The following is a 17598-nucleotide window of genomic DNA, read 5'->3' as shown; positions in this document are numbered from 1 at the left end:
TTCTCTTAAATTCCAGAAAGGACCCAAATTAGCAGGAACCCTGTATCCAGAGCTTCAGGGAAAAACAGACATAGAGGAAGGGACTGAAAATGGATCGCACGCTTCAAGCCTTCTAAACGGCGAATTAACGAGACCCTGGTGGTTAACACCGACTTCCGAACCCAGTCTCGGCCCGTGGAGAGCGAATGTGGAGCATTCCCAGGCCTAGGCTCAGAGGCACAGCTTTCAGACACACACCACATCTTTACACACTTCCTAAGAAGGGAGAGATAAACCCGAATAACCCCCAGGGGCGAGGCCTTGGCATGATGTGAGGATTCTGACTCACAGATGATTCACAGGTCTACCCCGCTTTCTAAAGAGTCTAGGGGAGAGCAGTGCAGTCAGCTCAGAGGACACCCTGCAAAGCACGTTGTGCAAACAGCAGTCCGCAGCAAGTCAGAGCAATGCTTCTCCTCACAGGGCGGTTTGTCATCTGTCTCAGACGTCTTCGTCACTCGAAGATTTTGTGTTTGTTTTTAGCTTAGTGGTAACGTAAAATAAAGCTCTCCCGGGTTGTGGCCGGTTACTTGGGTATCGTTGTAGATCAGCTTCCTAAGAGAGGGTTGGATCAGCTCATTCTGGGAAGCAGAGGCCAGATTTGTATCTTCAAATCTTGGCCTTGGATGTGTCTTGTCTTTCCACAAGGACAGTGATTTAAGACTGCTCTTCTCAGCCAGGCGGTGGTGGCGCACGCCTTTAATCCCAGCACTCGGGAGGCAGAGGCAGGCAGATCTCTGTGAGTTTGAGGCCAGCCTGGACTACCAAGTGAGTCCCAGGAAAGGCACAAAGCTACACAGAGAAACCCTGTCTTAAAAAAAAAAAAAAAAAAAAAAAAAAAAAAAAAAAAGACTGCTCTTCTCTGCAGTGGACTGATGATGGCTAATGCTTCTCGGAGCTCTTCCCCGCTGGTCTCTCTGGATGAGAACCACTCGGATTATTGCAGTGACTGCCAGGGAGCTGCCTGGATCCCCCTTGGTGGTATACCATTGTTCCCCTACATCCCCATTAGATCCCCCTGGGGTCCCCATCTAATGACTTGTCAAGACCTACAGCATCTGGATTCTCCCACCCTCTCTGACCCAGACCAGGTACTGTTCCTCCTTTGCCCACTCCAGTGCAAGTCAACGCTGCTTCAGGCGCTTAGCACTCGCTGGACCCATTGTACGGAAATTCCCTCCTTGCTATGTCTCTGAGACACATTTGCTTTGCTCCTATGGTCTTGCCTACAGAAGCAAGGTGGCAAAGCCCAGCTCAACTCAGATTGGCTTACAATTCGATGCTAGACATCCAAAATGAGTTTCACGGGAGTCAAGGTCAGGGTGTTTGCGGGATCATCATCAGAGATCCATTCTGTGCCTTTTTCCGCTTTGGAGAGCGCCTCCTTCATCCTCAGAGCCAGCTGACAGGTGACTCCCAGTCTCACTGTCCTCTGTCTCCTTTCCTTGTAAGGTCCTCTGTGCTCCCAGGAGGCCCACCTGGGTGGCCTGGGACAATCTATCTCCATTCTGAATTTATTAGGAACCACCAAGCCTCTTTGGCCACAGCAGGAAGCATGTTGACATATCTAGAGTCAAGACACAGATATCTTTATGTGGCCGTTCCTCTGCCCACCACACCTCCCTTGGGCCCTCATCCAGGAAGCACTCCCTTTGGCCATCGGTGGCGGATGCCGTCGGTGTCCCACCCACACCCCTTTACCCATCAGCGGGCCATGGATGCTTCGGTGCGTGCCAACAGCTAAGTGTGAGCTGCTTCCCAAGGACTTGACTCGGCCAAGGCAAGGTTGCTCCCACCTGCCGATCACACCACCCTGCCGATCACACCACCCTGCCGATCACACCACCCTGCCGATCACACCACCCTGCCGATCACACCACCCTGCCGATCACACCACCCAGGATGACTAACCACCCCAGTGACGGAGGGTGTGACAAGTTCCCGAGAAGCCCCCCCCGGCATTGGGCTGCTGAGCCAAGGGCACCCATGCTGAGGACACCCACTAGTTCTTGCTGGTCTACACTTGCTCTCTCATCCCCTTCTGAGGTTCGCCCACCTCCACACAAACCACAGTTGAACAGGAATTGAAGGGGATGTGCGCCAAGAAGGCCATATTTAAAATAGTGGCTGCCCACCCCTCCTCAGACACGCCTTCACCTGCTGTCTTGCTTTCTCCCAGCCCCCCCTGCCCCCCTCCCCATCCCCGATGGTCCTTCCTGTCATTTTATTTCTATCTTTTAATCTCAAGATTTTTGTCTCCTACTGCGATGGGAGTCCCACAACATCGGAGATTGCGATTTCTGCCACTGATGTGTTTGTCAAGTGAATAGATCCTCGGGGTTTGCTAAGAGACCACGGCTGAGTTTAGGAATCAACAAGGGGTTGATGTCTCACCACATCTCTGGGCTAGAATCCTCCTGTGGCTGTTACCCTAAGAGTACGCCCTGGTCTCAGCCGTCCATCAAGTTGCGCCCGCTGGACCACTGGTTTTGCTGGTTGAGAATAGCTCAGACGGCAGCTGGTCAGTGGGAGGGGGTCATATTATCTGAATCTGTGTGACTGCTGAGGGCCAGACAAGAAAGCACAGCTGTTTGGATAGTTGTGCTTCCTTGCCCCTTGACTGTCTCAGTTAATGACGGAAGGGAGGCCGAAGACACATAAAACGATGTCCTCACACCGGACGATGGTGGGATGGCTCCCCACCATGCTATTGCAAGCCCATGTCTTAGCAGGCGGAGCTCAGGGCGGGGAGGGAGGGTAGGTCAGCCTCCAGAGAGCGGGCAGCTGCTGGGCCAGCAGCTCGTCACAGTCAACCTTCCTCTGCAGTTCTGCTAGCGTGAATTTATTTTTCAGTGTGTGTGTGTGTGTGTGTGTGTGTGTGTGTGTGTGTGTGTGTGCGCGCGTGCACATGCCACAGTGTGCTTCTGGAGGTTACAAGACAACCTTCCGGAGTTCATTCTTTTCTCCCACTGTGTGTGCTCTGGGGATCAGACGTGGCAGCAAGCACCTTTACCTACTGAGCCATTTCATCGACCCTGACTTGAATTATGATTGCTTGTGAGAGTTTTTATCTGTATATAAGATCATGATGTTTTACGTACAAGTATACATACATATGCATATGCTCAAATACACCTCTCTCTCTCCCTCCTGACCTCCTGAGTGAGAGTCCCTTAGTGAAAGCTGCTGTTTTCACAGCCACCACTTGGGCTCTGCTATGGCTGCAAAGCCTCCTGTGCAGTCAGTGTCCACTGAGAAGGTACAGGGAGGTGGGGTGTTTAGGAAGCGCTTCGGTCACCAGGCTCTGCCCTCATGGACGGAGTCATTATGGGAATGACTGAGAGGCTGCCGATGTGACTTTGGCCTAAGCTTGCTACTTCCCCTCCATGGCATGTGACATCTCCTACAATGCTATGACTCAGAAAGGAAGCCTTCACAGTTTGGAGTTCCCAGCCCATAATACTAGGAGAAATCTCTCTCTCTCTCTCTCTCTCTCTCTCTCTCTCTCTCTCTCTCTCTCTCTCTCTCTCAGATTTATTTATTTATTTTATGTATACAAGCGTTCTATCTGCATGTAGGAGTTTATGCCAGAAGAGGGCATCAGATCCCACTATAGATAGTTATGAGCCGCCGTGTGGTTGCTGGGAATTGAACTCAGGACCTCTGGAAGAGCAGCCAGTGCTTTTAGCTACTAAGCTATCTCTCCACTCCCTTAATGTCCCTTCTTTATAAAGTTATCCACTTGGGTTATTTCATTATAGCAACAGAAAAAAGACTAAGGTAGCAACTACATCTAAGTTTATGCTAATGACGTGACCCCTGGAGGGAGCGAGACAGCTTCAGGATGAGGGCTGATCGGTAGAGAAAGTAACCGGTATGACCAGGAGGTGCAATCCCTTCTAGTCCGGCCCTCCTTTAGGAGATTAAGTCTCATGTTGTGGCCAGTGACTTAGACCCAGCTAAATCCCTGAACATGGGACTTGGTGTTCTTCTGGGTCAGTGAACATACTGACGTTCAGGGCGGCTGACTGCACAGAAGAAGCCTTGTGTCCAGGCCCTCCATCCCTTGTCCCATGCAGTTCTTCACTAGACTCATGTAGGACCTTTATCCCGAATAGCCACATACGTTCTGGGAGGCACATCATCCAATTATTGGATCTGAGAGGAATTTTGGACAGGAGTCCATGTGGTCTGGAGACCTTGAACTTGTGGCTAGCATCTGAAGTGGGGGATGTGTGGAAATAGGTCCTTATCCCGCCTGCTCTGCTCTGACTGGGTAATGGGTCAGAAGTGGGCTGAAGTGTTGGCTATGGTGGAGTTAAGAGGCCTGGGGTCAGACATGAATATGCTGGAACACAACTTAAGGTAAAGGCTGGCCTTTTGCCTTTAGTACCAGTCTGTGTCTCCTTTGGCTTGGAGGAGATCAGTGAGGCCGTGAAGTCTCACGGCTCTCAGACCACTCTGGTGCCAGGCCATGCAGCTTGCTGGATTCCCCCAAGTGGCTAAGTCGGTTGTAATCGTTACTTTGGCAACATTATGGCAGTCTGCCCGAGAGCAGAAATGACAAGATTTGCTTTGGCTCATGGTTTCAGAGAGTTTGTCCTTCCTGGCAGGGAAGGAGGTCCGAGGAGCCCGGCTTGATGGCAGGAGTGTGCACCAGAAGCTGTTCAAGTGGGGGATGGGAAGCAGAGAACGCGCCACACAGCAGGAACCAGGGGTGGGCATGGCCTTCCAAGGTTAGATCCAACCCCCCAAAGCTTCCAGAAAGACCCAAAATGGTGCCATCAGCTGGAGGTCAAGAGCGCCAATTATGTGCCCATCTGTGGGGGACATTTGCGATTCAAACATCTCTCCATTCCCTTGCAAATACAATCTCCACTCTGATGCATGACAATGTTTAGGAGGCTGTCTTTGGGGCTGAGGAATTTAGAAAGCTGTCTCTGAGGGGGCTTTTCAGACCCTTTTTCTTTTAGTGAGGTCCCTGGAGAGAGGGCACCTAAACTCAACCGCTTCTTTCCATGTCTTTTTTTTTTTTTTTTGAGACAGGCTCTTGCTATATAACCCAGGCTGGCTTGAAACTGGCTACGCAGCACAGGGTGGCCTCACACTTATCATCCTGCCTCACCTCCCCGAAGGCCAGAGTACAGGCGTGCTCCACCACACCTACGCTCCCTGCCGGAGCTCCCCTGTTCTGGCCACTCGGCTTCTCAGATAAAGAAAGGTTGGGGTGTTCCACAGTCTGTGAGAACCGTGGAAAGGCGTCCTGACTTCGCCAGGGGCTGTCTCCTCTCTGCTCAGAAGGCTCCTGCCCTCTACATGCATAGCCAAGTTCTTAGGCCCCACACCCAAGACCCCAGTTCCCATCCTGCACCTTCCCAGGCTTTTAATGCCAGGACTTCAAGCAACTTCGAGTCTTCTAGCACTAGGCACAAACGATGGCCAAAGGGCACACAGTGCTTAATTGAACCCAGATTTCCTAAACGAAAGTGCCACAGGGATCTGACCTTCTCAGGCAGATATTTGGTTATTCTTACGGCAGGACAGACATTAGAGACGGACCAGTAGGAACAGCTCCGTGACATGCATTTATTGGAAGAAGTAGCACACTAGAACTTGAGGGTTTTTTTCTTTCATTCAGCAGATTTTCCATCAAAATAAAAGTGCAAATTTTAAAAACCTAGCCATACCTGATTCCTGGTCAGGCTGAAGGAGGGTGCATTTAAGGGGAGACGTTGGAGGGGCTTCCAGGTTTTTACTGGAAGTCTCAGCTTCAAAATAAACAGATACACAGTAGTTTGTGTTTGGAAGTAAGTCCCGAAGGACGTAGGTGAAGTTCCCAGTGGCGTTATTCATTTTGGGCTTGTGCTGTAAAAAGAAACATAGACACACATAGACAGACACACACAGACACAGACACACACACATACAGAGAGGGAGGGAGGAGAGAGAGATCAGTTGAGACCTTGGTGAGAAGTGAGGCCCAACGGCTCCATTTTCAAATCATAAACAGGTTTAAAAACATCATAGGACTAACTACTGAAAAGGGATAGCTATCTCTAGAAGCAAGCAATTTATCGCCAAACCACATGTTTATACATATGCACATGTTTTAAAACCATGACATCTGGCCTATCGGCTCCATTTTATGGATGAGAAGAAAAAGTCCTGAAGGGGATGAAGGTTTCCATGACATCATTTCTGCTACATCATCGTGTTTCCTTAGCCCCATCTCGACCCTACACAACAGCTCTGTAAAACGTCTTATTTTACAGTATCTCAAGTGCATTCTCTGCAGCAATTCCTGACGTCGGGACTTCTAGCCGTGCAAGCCTTCGGTAAGACCGTGTCTACCAGCTTCTCTTTGTCATTAATCAGGCAGACAGCTCAACGAACCACAAGCTCAAGCATGGAGGGAAGTAACGGAGAAGGGAAGTGGGACAGGGGTGGAGACTGGGCAGCAGCAAGCCTGGCACCTCCCAGAGGAAGGGTGTGAAGTCGGCTCCCAGGGGCCTGAGCATGCCTTGGATGGACGGTAGCTGGCGGTCTCACCGGGCACAGGCTCCCGCCAAGCAGGTGACCTCTGTTTCTGTTTGGACACGGTTGAGTGTGCCCTCCAGAGGTTCCTATGTTGAAACAGAATCCTCACTGGGGGCTGAACCCTAACTGACAATAGCGTTCAGAGGTGCGGCCTTTGGGATGTGATGAGGATTAGTTTGGGTCATTTGAGTGGAGGGAGCCCCATGACTAAAACCTGGTGGCTCCAAAAGAAAAGTACCCCTGAACACACCCATGCATACTCCCCGTTCTCTTCAGGCGGTAGTCTGTTAGTGGGAGGGCCATCATCAAACATCGTCTCTCAACCTTAACTCCAAAAGCAAGAGTCAAAATAAACCTCCTTCTCGATCAAGCATAGAGCCACAGGTATTTCTTTACGGGAACAGAAAACGGACTGAGCCGCGCTCTTCCTTCTTTCTGCGTCTGTGCTGTGTGCCCCACGGTCCCTGTTCCCGGCCACAGGCACTCTTTACTTTGCTCCGAACATTCCACTAACTCTCTAGGATATCCCACGGAGATTCCACTATCACCTTCTCTAGGACATTCCAGCTGCATGTGGACATGCCGCCGTCACGCCTCCCACTTAGAAACTCTCCTCTCAGGCTCGCCCGCTACAGCTGCTGCTGCAGATCATTCCTCCCCTTTGAAAGAAAGGCTCAGGGGAGACCAAGACCTGCAAGGCTCTCCTGGAGCCCATTCCATCCAGGCTCTGCCCCACGACTGACTCACCAAAGGCGCTCTTATCACAGGATGCTCCCTTTATCTCCAGACACAGGGCCTGCAATGCCTGCCACCGTCCCCTTCTGAACACCATATTGACATCTCACACTTAACACATCCTACCTGAGCTTTGTCCAGGGTCCTCGTATTTCAGCTAATGGCAACTCCACACTGTGGAGTCCATTTATAAAACACATATAGCACTGGAAGATGACATCACCAACAACTGGTCCAGGCTACTCCCACCTGTTGCCTGGGTTACACCCACGGCCTTTTTTTTTTTTTTTTTATCTCACGCCTGAATTTGATTTAAAGGCCTGCTGTCTAAGGCTTTCATCCTACAGTGTTGTTATTATCCTAGTAAACACACCTCATTTCTGAAATAGTCTAAAATGCTGCAATTCGTGGTTCGAACGTGAAGGAGCGTGGCTGACATGTGACAGTAGATGATACAACTTCTCTCCCCTTTTCTTATCCCCTCCCCCCATGCTGAGTGTTGGACATGACAGAAGACACTGGGCTACCTCCTCTAAGGCAGCCCTTCCCTGACTTTACACAGTTCTTGAAAAGATGGACACAGCCAGCTCGGGGTGTGCTTTGATCTGAGCACTGGGATCCACTTACCATCTTAATGCTTCTCCCCGCCTGCTCCTTGATGACAAATGGTGTGTAACCTAGTGTCTTCCATATGCTCTCCCCGTATATCTTCGGAGTGACAGGTGGAAGTTTCATTATCACATTTATGTGATCCGTGAAGCCAACAACCTCAAACTCCGGTGGCTCAACGGTAACTGTGTGGGAAACAGAATGAGAAATGAGTACGAGTCAGTGCTCAGATATGCAACAATAGCTCCTCATGTCATTGGACACAATACTCTTTCTTCTAAAGACAGGCTAATGGCTGGGCGGTGGTGGCGCACGCCTTTAATCCCAGCACTTGGGAGGCAGAGGCAGGTGGATCTCTGTGAGTTTGAGGCCAGCCTGGGCTACCAGGTGAGTTCCAGGAAAGGTGCAAAGCTACACAGAGAAACCCTGTCTCGGAACGCCCCCCCCCCCAAAAAAAAAAAGACAGGCTAATTCTGTCTAAATGAGCTTCTAACCCTGGCTGTAGAGCATTGCTTGGATTTACTCGTGAAAAACAGAATGAAAAAGTGATTCATTAGCATCCCCATGGCACATTGTAGACAGATTTGAGGTGGAGGGCAACAGTGTCCCAGTTCTCAAGCTGTATTCTAGATACAAAATTTAAAATGATTTGTCTTCATAATTCAACATGAACATAATAATAACATACAATTATAGAAAATACAGGTGGGAATTTTCTTTGAGTATAATCAATTTTTCTACAATGTATGTATATAAATATATATGTATTCACAAGTATTAACTGGGGTATAAATAAATGGCTATACATGCACATGTATGCTTACAAACACACACACTGAAATTAAGTCCTTCTAACCCACAATTTTTTTTTTTTATAATTTCACTTTACTTAAAACAAACAAACAAAAACAACCCAGATTTTTCCTACACAGCCCAGGCTGGCCTTGAACTCACAATTTCCTACCTCTGGTTCTTCAGTACTGAGATTGCAAGCATGAGCCACCATGCCGGCTCACCTAATTATATTTCATACACATTTAATACCTATTTATCTACCCCAAGGGTTAGAAATCCATGTCTCATGGGTTAGACCTTTGACACAACCTGCAATCTCAGATTTTTTTCTTGGATGATTTTGCTTGTTTTTTAGGGATCTTAAAGGAAAACACGAAGAACAACCCAAGGCAGAGACTGTATGTGGACCGCAAAGTCCAAAGTTTTCTTCTCTGGCCTTTATGGGGCATCACTGACCCCCAGCTCACCTCAAAACTTTCCAGGTTGAATGTAAATCCTTGTGTTCTAGACCCTGGCTGATTCACTATTTTAAACAAACGGATTATCCTTAATATTTATGAAAAGAATCAATGTGTTATTCAGTGCTCTTGGAGCTAAATCTTCACATTTGTCCTTAGTCATTTCTCTCTCTCAGGTTTTTCTGAGACAGGGTTTCTCTGTGTAACAGCTCTGGCTGTCTTGAAACTCACTTGGTAGACCAGGCTGGCCTCAATTCACAGAGATCCACCTGCCTCTGCTTCCTGAGTGATGGGATTACAGATGTGTACCACCACTGCCTGGCTCTTTTTCCTTTTAAACGTTTGGGGGTTTTCTTGTTGTTTGTTTGAATTTTAAATGATGTGTATGTGTGCATGTTTGTGGGGAAGGTGCACACAAGTGCAGTTGCCTGCAGAGGCCGGAAGAGGGCAGCAGATCCCTGAAGCTGGAGTTAGAGGTGGTTGTGAGCCACCCTGTGGATGCTGGGAACTGAAGTCAGCAGCTGTGCAGAACACTGTTGTACTCTTAACTGAAGAGTCTTCACTCCAGTCCTCTCGGTCATTCCTTTATAACAAATGATTAAGTGGGAATTCTTGGTTAGAGTGGTCACATGTTAAGGCTTTTTATTCTATTTATTCTCTCCATATTTGATATAAATACATCTACTGTTTTAAGGTGTTTTTTTTTTTTTAAGTTTTTATTTTATTTGTGTGTGGGCACATGTATCACAGCACATGTGTGGAGGTCAGAGGACAACTTTGGGAATCAGCTTGCTCTCTACCATGTGGGCTCCAGAGATTGAACAGGTCGGTGACAAGTGCCTTTTCTCACGGAGCCATCTTGCTGGCTTATGTCACTTTTTTTAAATATATATACATGTTCAGAAGAATGGTGTCCAAACATGGTGTCTGTGTTGTTTTTCTAATCCTGGGCGTTTTGTTTTGTTTGTTTGTTTGACAAAGGGTCTTACTATGTAGCCCTGGCTGACCTCAAACCTGCAGTAATCCTCCTGTCTCAGGCTCACCAGTGCTGGGATTACAGGGGTGTGTGCACCACCACACCTGGTGATCTTAGTTTTTAGTATCTTTTTCGTATTTATCGTTTTGATCAAGAAAAACACCCATTACTTTAATATATATTCCTTATCATGATCTATAAATTGTTCTTCAATTTCTTTTCTGTGAGTGTATGCACAGATAGGAACATTGATCCAAAGACTGCATACCACTGCAGTGACCTCATAAGATCTGAACCACGGGTCATGGTTCAGCCACTGTTATTACTTTGCCAAGTATGTGTGCGTGCACACACCTGTGAAGGCAATACAAACCCCACTTTAGGCTAGGGCCACCATCTTAGACCACCTGCTGTACTCAGTTCCAGGAAGGACCTCAGGAAAGTACCATGACAACTCGAACAGGCACGGGGCAGTATGCTCCTGCAGACATTCTGCCTGTGGTTTACGGCCCTTGAAGATGTCCAGATAATCCTGCTGAGCAGTCCAGATAATCCTGCCGAGCAAGTTGTGGTTCCCCGCCAAAAGTACAACCCAATGGTTGCAAATGTGGTTTCTCGCCAAAAGTCTAGACCAATAGTTTCAAAAAATCACCTTGCCCCATATCCCTTCTGCCCAATCCCAAGATGCCAATTCCCAGCTTGCAGTCTTTCTCTATAAAAACCCTCCACACCTGGGCCTGTGGCCGCCGCCGCATTTCTTTTCATTTGCTTGGTGGTGTCCCTGGTTGGACCTGACAACAAAAGGACCCTTATGTGCTTGCATAGGAAACCGGCTCCTTGGTGGTCTCAGGGGTTTCTCGAAACGGGTACAACACACCTACTCGGTCTGTAACAGCAATGCTTAAACCAAATCATTACCTTGGAAACCTGTTGTAAATCTAGAAATTGACAAGGTAATGGAACTGGAGCCACGAACACAAGTGCCCAGGGAGTGGCCTTCAGACACAGGGAAAGAGAGAAAGGGGTCACCCGACTCCTGACCCCACTCACCTGTGAGCTGAGGGCCCAAGGTGTTCACACATGCAGTTTTAGTGGGTCTCAGACAGGTTGTGGTAGTCAGGAAGACACTGGCCTAAACTGATGTGACAGCTAAGGAAGGACCATGCAAACCTTCCTCCCCACTTCCCGTCAGGCTCCTCCCCACTTCCTGTCAGGCTCCTCCCCACTTCCTGTCAGGATGTAAAGAGAACCAGAAAACAGTGGCAATTACTGAAAACCTGCCTTATACAGGTTCTGCATGATAATGTGAGAAGTCCAGGTTATGGACCCACTTTTCAGATCGCAAAGCTGAGGCTCTGAGCAATCAAATGACCGCACAAGGTAGGGCCAGAAGTCAGCCCCGCTCTCACGCCAAACCCCTTTGCCAAACTTCCTCTTTTGTGTCAAACCACTGATGACGCTGAGAGACACAGAGACCCACTCACTGTCTGTGGCTAAGATGGAGTCTCCACAATGGCTCTTCATAGAGTCTCTTCTGTAAATCTCAATGATGGGAACATAGTTCTCGTTCATGTCACTCCACTCATCAGTCACGTCACAAGATGATTCCGTGATGTTTGTGCAGTTCTCCAAAACCTTCGGAGCTTCTAGTTTGCTTTTGGGGAGGGGCATGAAAAAGGAAAGCTGAGCATGTGTGGTCCGAGAGTCCATTTTGTGCACCTCATTTTTTTCCTTTAGGGCTCTGCCCACATGTCCCACGCTTACTTTATTTTAAAGCTGACCATGTTAAACTCTCCTGTCTCCACACTTTTAATCTCTTCTGGATTTTTCCCCCTAAGGGTTCATTTCCATTGCTACATTATAGCTTTTTTTGTTTAGTGATGTTCCCAGCTTCTTTCTGAAGACCTGGGCCTAGAGGGAAGGGTTTTTGTTCCATGGATGCAATCTACTGCATGCATGCATGCATGTATGCATGCATGAATGAATGAATGAATGAATGAATAAACTTCGGGCTTGGGCTTTCCTGGCCACACCTCAGACCTCCCTCACAATCTAGGGTAAGTATGCCTGCTTTCCAGAGACCTCTCTCTCTGTGCCTGAAGGTCATATTATAGCTCAGTCTTAAGTCAGAACTGTGTTAGTTCAGGGACAACATGGACATCTGATCCACCAAGCTTGAGGAAGAAAGAGAAAGAGCCGGGTAGCTTTGACTGCCAATGTTAACACTGGGTAGGGGAGAGAACCTAGGGTTGAAGAATTATCTGGATGGAGTTAGCCTATGGACATGTCTGTAGGTGACTGTCTTGATTGTGAATTGAGGCTGGAAGCCCCACCCTGAAGGTGGGTGGCCCTGCTTCCTGGGCTGGGTGCTGAACTGCGTGAGCAGAGCTCACAGAGCAAGCTAGCTGGGGGATTGGAGTAAACGAGCAAGCAAGGACCCATGCATCTGTTCTCTGTCTGCTCAGGACGGCGATGAGATACTTGAATCCCTGCCTTGACTTCCCTCAGCAATGGACTGTAACCTGGAATTGTAATCCAAATAAACCCCTTTCTTCCCCAAGTTCCTTTCGGCCAGGGTATTTTATCACAGGAACAGAAATGAAACTAGAATGGGTGGGTTACGACATGTGTGATCATCAAGCAGATAAAAACCAAGACGTGGCAGGAGAAAGGGAAATTCACAAGAGACCCTTGCTCTCCCCTGGCCAGTTTAACAGCTGGAAGGCAGATACATACTCAGGAAGAGGACATGTTGGGCCAGGAGACAGTGCTTACACATGCACACGCTCTCTCTCCAAAGAGCTACTTGGTCAAAGCAAGGATGTAGAAAGCGGCCGCTGAATGTGGGAACAAGAGGGCCATGGTAGTCTCCATCAATTCCATCTTTTCCCCTTGCAGCCACCTTTAAGCAGAGACAAAAACTCTGGGCCAAATATTTAGCTGGTCAGCGACCAAATGACTTTGGACCCAAGCTTGTCCACCAGGGCTTTCTGGAGTCTAACTTGTCTCCATGAGTAAAGAAACATGGACGTTAACCATCAATATGGTCAACAGACCTTTGAGCCCCATGGGAAGCTAGACCTTTCAACGTCAGAGAGACTGAAGGGGGATCACTGTGGAAACCGTAAACTGCAAGAGTCTGGCTTTGGTTATGAACACAAGCTTTGTCCCCAGATAGCTTTGGGTTATTAAAGAATTCAAATTAATTAAGAAAAGGCCAGCGTTTTGAATCTGGCCTTTTAAGGTCCTGAATTAAAAAAAAAAAAAATCCAAGACAGAGAGTTGGGAAGATGGCTGAGTCAGTAAAGTGTTTGTCTGGCAAGCTTGAGGACCTGAGTTCAATCCCCAGCATCACACGGAAAGAAGGGCATGGAGGCAGCACCTGTAATCCTAGGCCCGTGGAGACAGAGTCAAGTCCTCGGGACTTGCTGGCCAGCCAACCTAGCAGAATCTTCAAGCCCAGTGACAGAGGCTGTCTCACAAACCAAGGAAGAGAATGAGTGAGGCAGAAAGCTAACATCAACCTCTGCCCTCGGCAACCACATGCACACACACCCCCACACACATACAAATCAACTTAAGAAAAATCTGAGATAGAAAGTATGTATATGCAGGGGAGAAATCACATAATAGAAAGAAAGAGAACATATGTTCAGGAAGAGACGAAAATGAAATGTCAACCAACCTCATGATTGTGTACCAAAAGGTATAGTGAGTTGGTGGGATGGATTTGTTTTTTAATTCCCATGATAAAACTAGCCGGAAGTTTCGTAATGTCAGATTTAGAGTGCAGGATTCATTTGGAGACGCTGGAGGGAAGAGGAGGTGAAAAGAAAAAAAAAAATGAAATTTGGAACTCAGGATTGCTCTCCAGCTCAGGAGCTCAGACCTAGAGTCCCACAGAGAAGCCCCAGGGGAAACCTCCTGGCATCTGGAAAGTGCAGGAAGTCTACTGGACGTGGGAAATGAAGCAATTCAGTTGATTGGTGACGACGTTGTCAGAACAGGAGAGTTCACAAACAGGAACTCAGCAGCCTCTAAACAGACTGGGACAAAGGGCTTCTCCAGTTCATCAATTGTACAGTCTGTGGATTCGAAATAACCAAGTTCATTCTGGACCAAGGGTGGACTTCCACACTCCCTCCCTGTCCTCTCCTCTCCACCCACTTCATCCTCTCCCTCTCTCTATCTTTCTGTCTCTCTCCATCCCTCCCTTTCCCCAACTCAATTCCCCATTGAACTTTTATTCTCCTGGTCACAAAAAAAAAAAAGAGGAGGAATTTTAATTTAAAAAACTTATTTTCCTTTATCTGAAACCAATATGTAGAAGATTCTAAATTAAAGAGAAATTATGTCTGGATTATATTTCGTTTCTTCATTCTTTTAATCACGAGAGATTAAAAGCTTCAGTGTCCCTGTAAGAGGTCTTCTTAATGACCTCTAGTGTTTTTTTTTTCTCTTATGTTAGTTTTAGGAGACAAATAATGAAAACTGCAGTTAGACAATCTTAGCTCCTCGTAGGGACAAAGGATTCCAATAAACTTGTCAGCATATTTGAGATCAAACTTCTCTTTTCTCTGTCTGTAAGCCCCACACTTTGACCCTTGCATTAAATTTAGTCAAATTCAGGATAATTCTTACCCTCAAAAGCAGATGATGAAGTAAGCTGTAGGCTCACATACACTAGGAAGAAAAACAAGTTACAATGGGGTTTATTCTGGGCTCAGATTATCAGCATCACTGTAAATTTCAGAGTCTTTGACATACATGCACCAATTAACACTGAGATGTGCTTGTGGAGAACAGAGATGTCCCTGGCCAACGTTGGTACCACTGACACTTGTATGATCTGAGGATGGCGTTCGGGGCAGATGTAAAGGGAGGTCTCTGGGATTGGACATAATAGAAAGGGTTGGGTAGGAAGAGGGAGTGTCTGAGGAGCAGCTGTCTATATGAAAAATATCTCAGAATATAAATAAGCATGCTGGCAATTAATACACTTTAAAGGGCTGGGCGGTAGTGGCTCATGCCTTTGATCCCAGCACTTGGGAGGCAGAGCCAGGTGGATCTCTGTGAGTTCGAGGCCAGCCTGGGCTACAGAGTGAGTTCCAGGAAAGGCACAAAGCTACACAGAGAAACTCTGTCTCAAAAAAACCAATAAAATAAAATAAAATAAATAAATACATTAAAAAAAACACTATAAAGGTAAAGATATTTACCAAGGGTGACAGAAGATGAGAGGGTATTGGTGATGGGAATTAGTGAGTGTTGGCCTCCTGGAGTGGGTACAGGTAAGGGGGAGCGTCTATTTCCAGATCTTGCAGTGACTTAAGGGGAGTGTGGTTCCTGGCATTTTACAGAGGGTGGAGATCATGGGTGCTACACATTATCCATGGATGCCTACACTGAGACAATTGTCACACTCTTGGATTCCCTAAGGACAAATGATGGGACACGCGACACTGTGGTCATCTGTCAGGTGAAACAGTGAAGAGGAAAGAAGAGAAAGGGTGTGAGAAAATAGAACTGTAGAGAAGAAAAGGACTAAGAAAATAAATAAAATGCATAAAGCCAGGCTCAGGGCTGGGTTTTCAGTGTGTGTCCCTGGAAAGAGATGAGGGGGTTGTTCTCTTCCAAACTCCACCGTGGATTAGGCTTAAGGGTATGGAGAGCAATCACCCTTCGATTATAAAGAACAAGGGCATTTTCCTAATACAGTGTGCCTTACATTTCTCTGGCTTAAATACAGGGCTGTGTGTAATGACACGCAGGCTTGCTCCTCTAACAGCTGTGATGAAAAGTAGCACCTACCCACAAGACACAGGTTAAGCACACTGAGGGCGGAGAAGGCGCGGTTTGAAAGCATCCTGGTGAGTTTGGAAGTCCTTTCCTTGCTCTCACATCTGAAAGAAATGAATATTGAGGTGATCAAAACTCAGAAGTACCCGATTAAATTGTAATATATATGTATATATACGATACACACACACACACACACACACACACACACACACACACACACACACACACACACGAATATGATAATAAAGGGTGAGGAAGAATTGCTGAATTCAAGCTGCAGATGTGGTTCTGTTGGTAGCCCTGGACTGGTCTCCATAAACTCAGCGTGGTGGTGCACATCTGCCATCTAAGCACTCAGAGAGGTAGGAGAGGATCAGAAGTTCAAGGTCACCCTCAGCTACATTGGGAGTTTGAAGCCAGCATGGACAAAAAGGCAGCCGAATGCTTGGTTTCATCTTTCCTAGTTCCTTGGGATTGGACCATTGATTTGCTCGGTTCTTCGTCCAGCTTGTGGTACCAATCCCTAGTTAAGGAGACTTTTTAAAAGTTTAAATGCTTGAACAGGAAATAGGCGTTTGGTTAATTTATTTTTAATTATTAAAATAAATATATAAATATCTAACCATGTATCCGTGTGTGGGTATGTGTATGTGAGCAGGGGTGCCTGTGGAGGCCTAAGTCGTTGGAAGAGTTACCGGCAGTTATGAGCCACCCTTCATGGGTTCTGAGGATTGAATGTGAATATGTGAATCTTCTGGGTTTTTTTTTTTTTTTTGGGGGGGGGGTTTCAAGACAGGGTTTTTCTGTGTAGCTTTGCATCTTTCCTGGATCTCACTCTGTAGACCAGGTTGGCCTTGAACTCACAAAGATCTGCCTGCCTCTATCTCCTGAGTGCAGGGATTAAAAGCATGCGTCACCGCCGCCCAGCCAGAATGTGAATCTTGTGTACACCCTTAACTGCTGAGCCATCTCTCCAGCACCTATATTATTATTATGTGACACAGGCTGGCTTGAACTTGAGCAAGCCTCCTGCCTCAGCCTCCCAAGTGCTAGGATTACAGACAGGCACCACCATCCTGGCCAAATGTATTTCCCTTTCTTTCAGACAAGAGGTAGAACATTTTCTCCTAAAAATTAATTTGAGGGCTGGAGAGATGATGGCTCAGAGGTTAAGAGCACTGACTGCTCTCACAGAGGCCCTGAGTTCAATTCCCAGCAACCACATGGTGGCTCCCAACCGTCTGTATTAAGATCTGGTGCCCTCTTCTGGCCTGCAGTCATACATGTTGTATACATAATAAATAAATAAATCTTAAAAAAAAATAAAATAAAAAATAAATTTGAGAAAATGCTCTTGTTTTTTAATATAGTTGCACAGTACGCCCCTATGGACACACTGTCCCATGAAATTGCTCCACCCACCACCGACTCTGCCATGTCCTCCCTGCTTTGGTGGATTAGACCCTCTCAAGACGTGAGCCAACACAACTTCCTTTGAGTTGCTTGGGTTCAGGTATTGTTTACAGAGGTGGGAAAAGTAACTAATACAGAATACTGGTAACAAGTGTAGCCATTGCTGTTACAACCTTGACCATGTGGTTCCTAAGCATTTTGGAATGGTTTTTCTGGAGGAATGCGGAAGATTTT

The 17598-nt window shown here is 47.1% G+C and overlaps 1 protein-coding gene across 2 annotated transcripts in view; it reads right to left on the bottom strand.

Annotated features, from left to right (window-relative positions):
- The window catches only part of Ifnar2 (interferon alpha and beta receptor subunit 2), a 36283-nt gene that overhangs the window by 5196 nt on the left and 13489 nt on the right, over positions 1 to 17598 (bottom strand). The window contains exons 2-8 of one of the 2 annotated variants that reach the window (XM_042259534.2): positions 15961 to 16052; positions 14791 to 14832; positions 13835 to 13958; positions 11634 to 11803; positions 10881 to 10940; positions 7939 to 8105; positions 5727 to 5904 (exon numbers count right to left, since the gene is read on the bottom strand). In XM_042259534.2, the coding sequence (XP_042115468.1) occupies positions 5727 to 5904; positions 7939 to 8105; positions 10881 to 10940; positions 11634 to 11803; positions 13835 to 13958; positions 14791 to 14832; positions 15961 to 16015 (796 nt within the window). In that variant the 5' untranslated portion in view covers positions 16016 to 16052. The remainder of the gene's footprint in view (positions 1 to 5726; positions 5905 to 7938; positions 8106 to 10880; positions 10941 to 11633; positions 11804 to 13834; positions 13959 to 14790; positions 14833 to 15960; positions 16053 to 17598) is intronic. The other variant, XM_042259535.2, reaches the window with a different exon arrangement.

Source organism: Peromyscus maniculatus, chromosome 12, assembly GCF_049852395.1.
Source record: "Peromyscus maniculatus bairdii isolate BWxNUB_F1_BW_parent chromosome 12, HU_Pman_BW_mat_3.1, whole genome shotgun sequence".
NCBI classification, from domain to species: Eukaryota; Metazoa; Chordata; class Mammalia; order Rodentia; family Cricetidae; genus Peromyscus; species Peromyscus maniculatus.
This window is presented reverse-complemented; position numbering and strand designations above follow the sequence as displayed.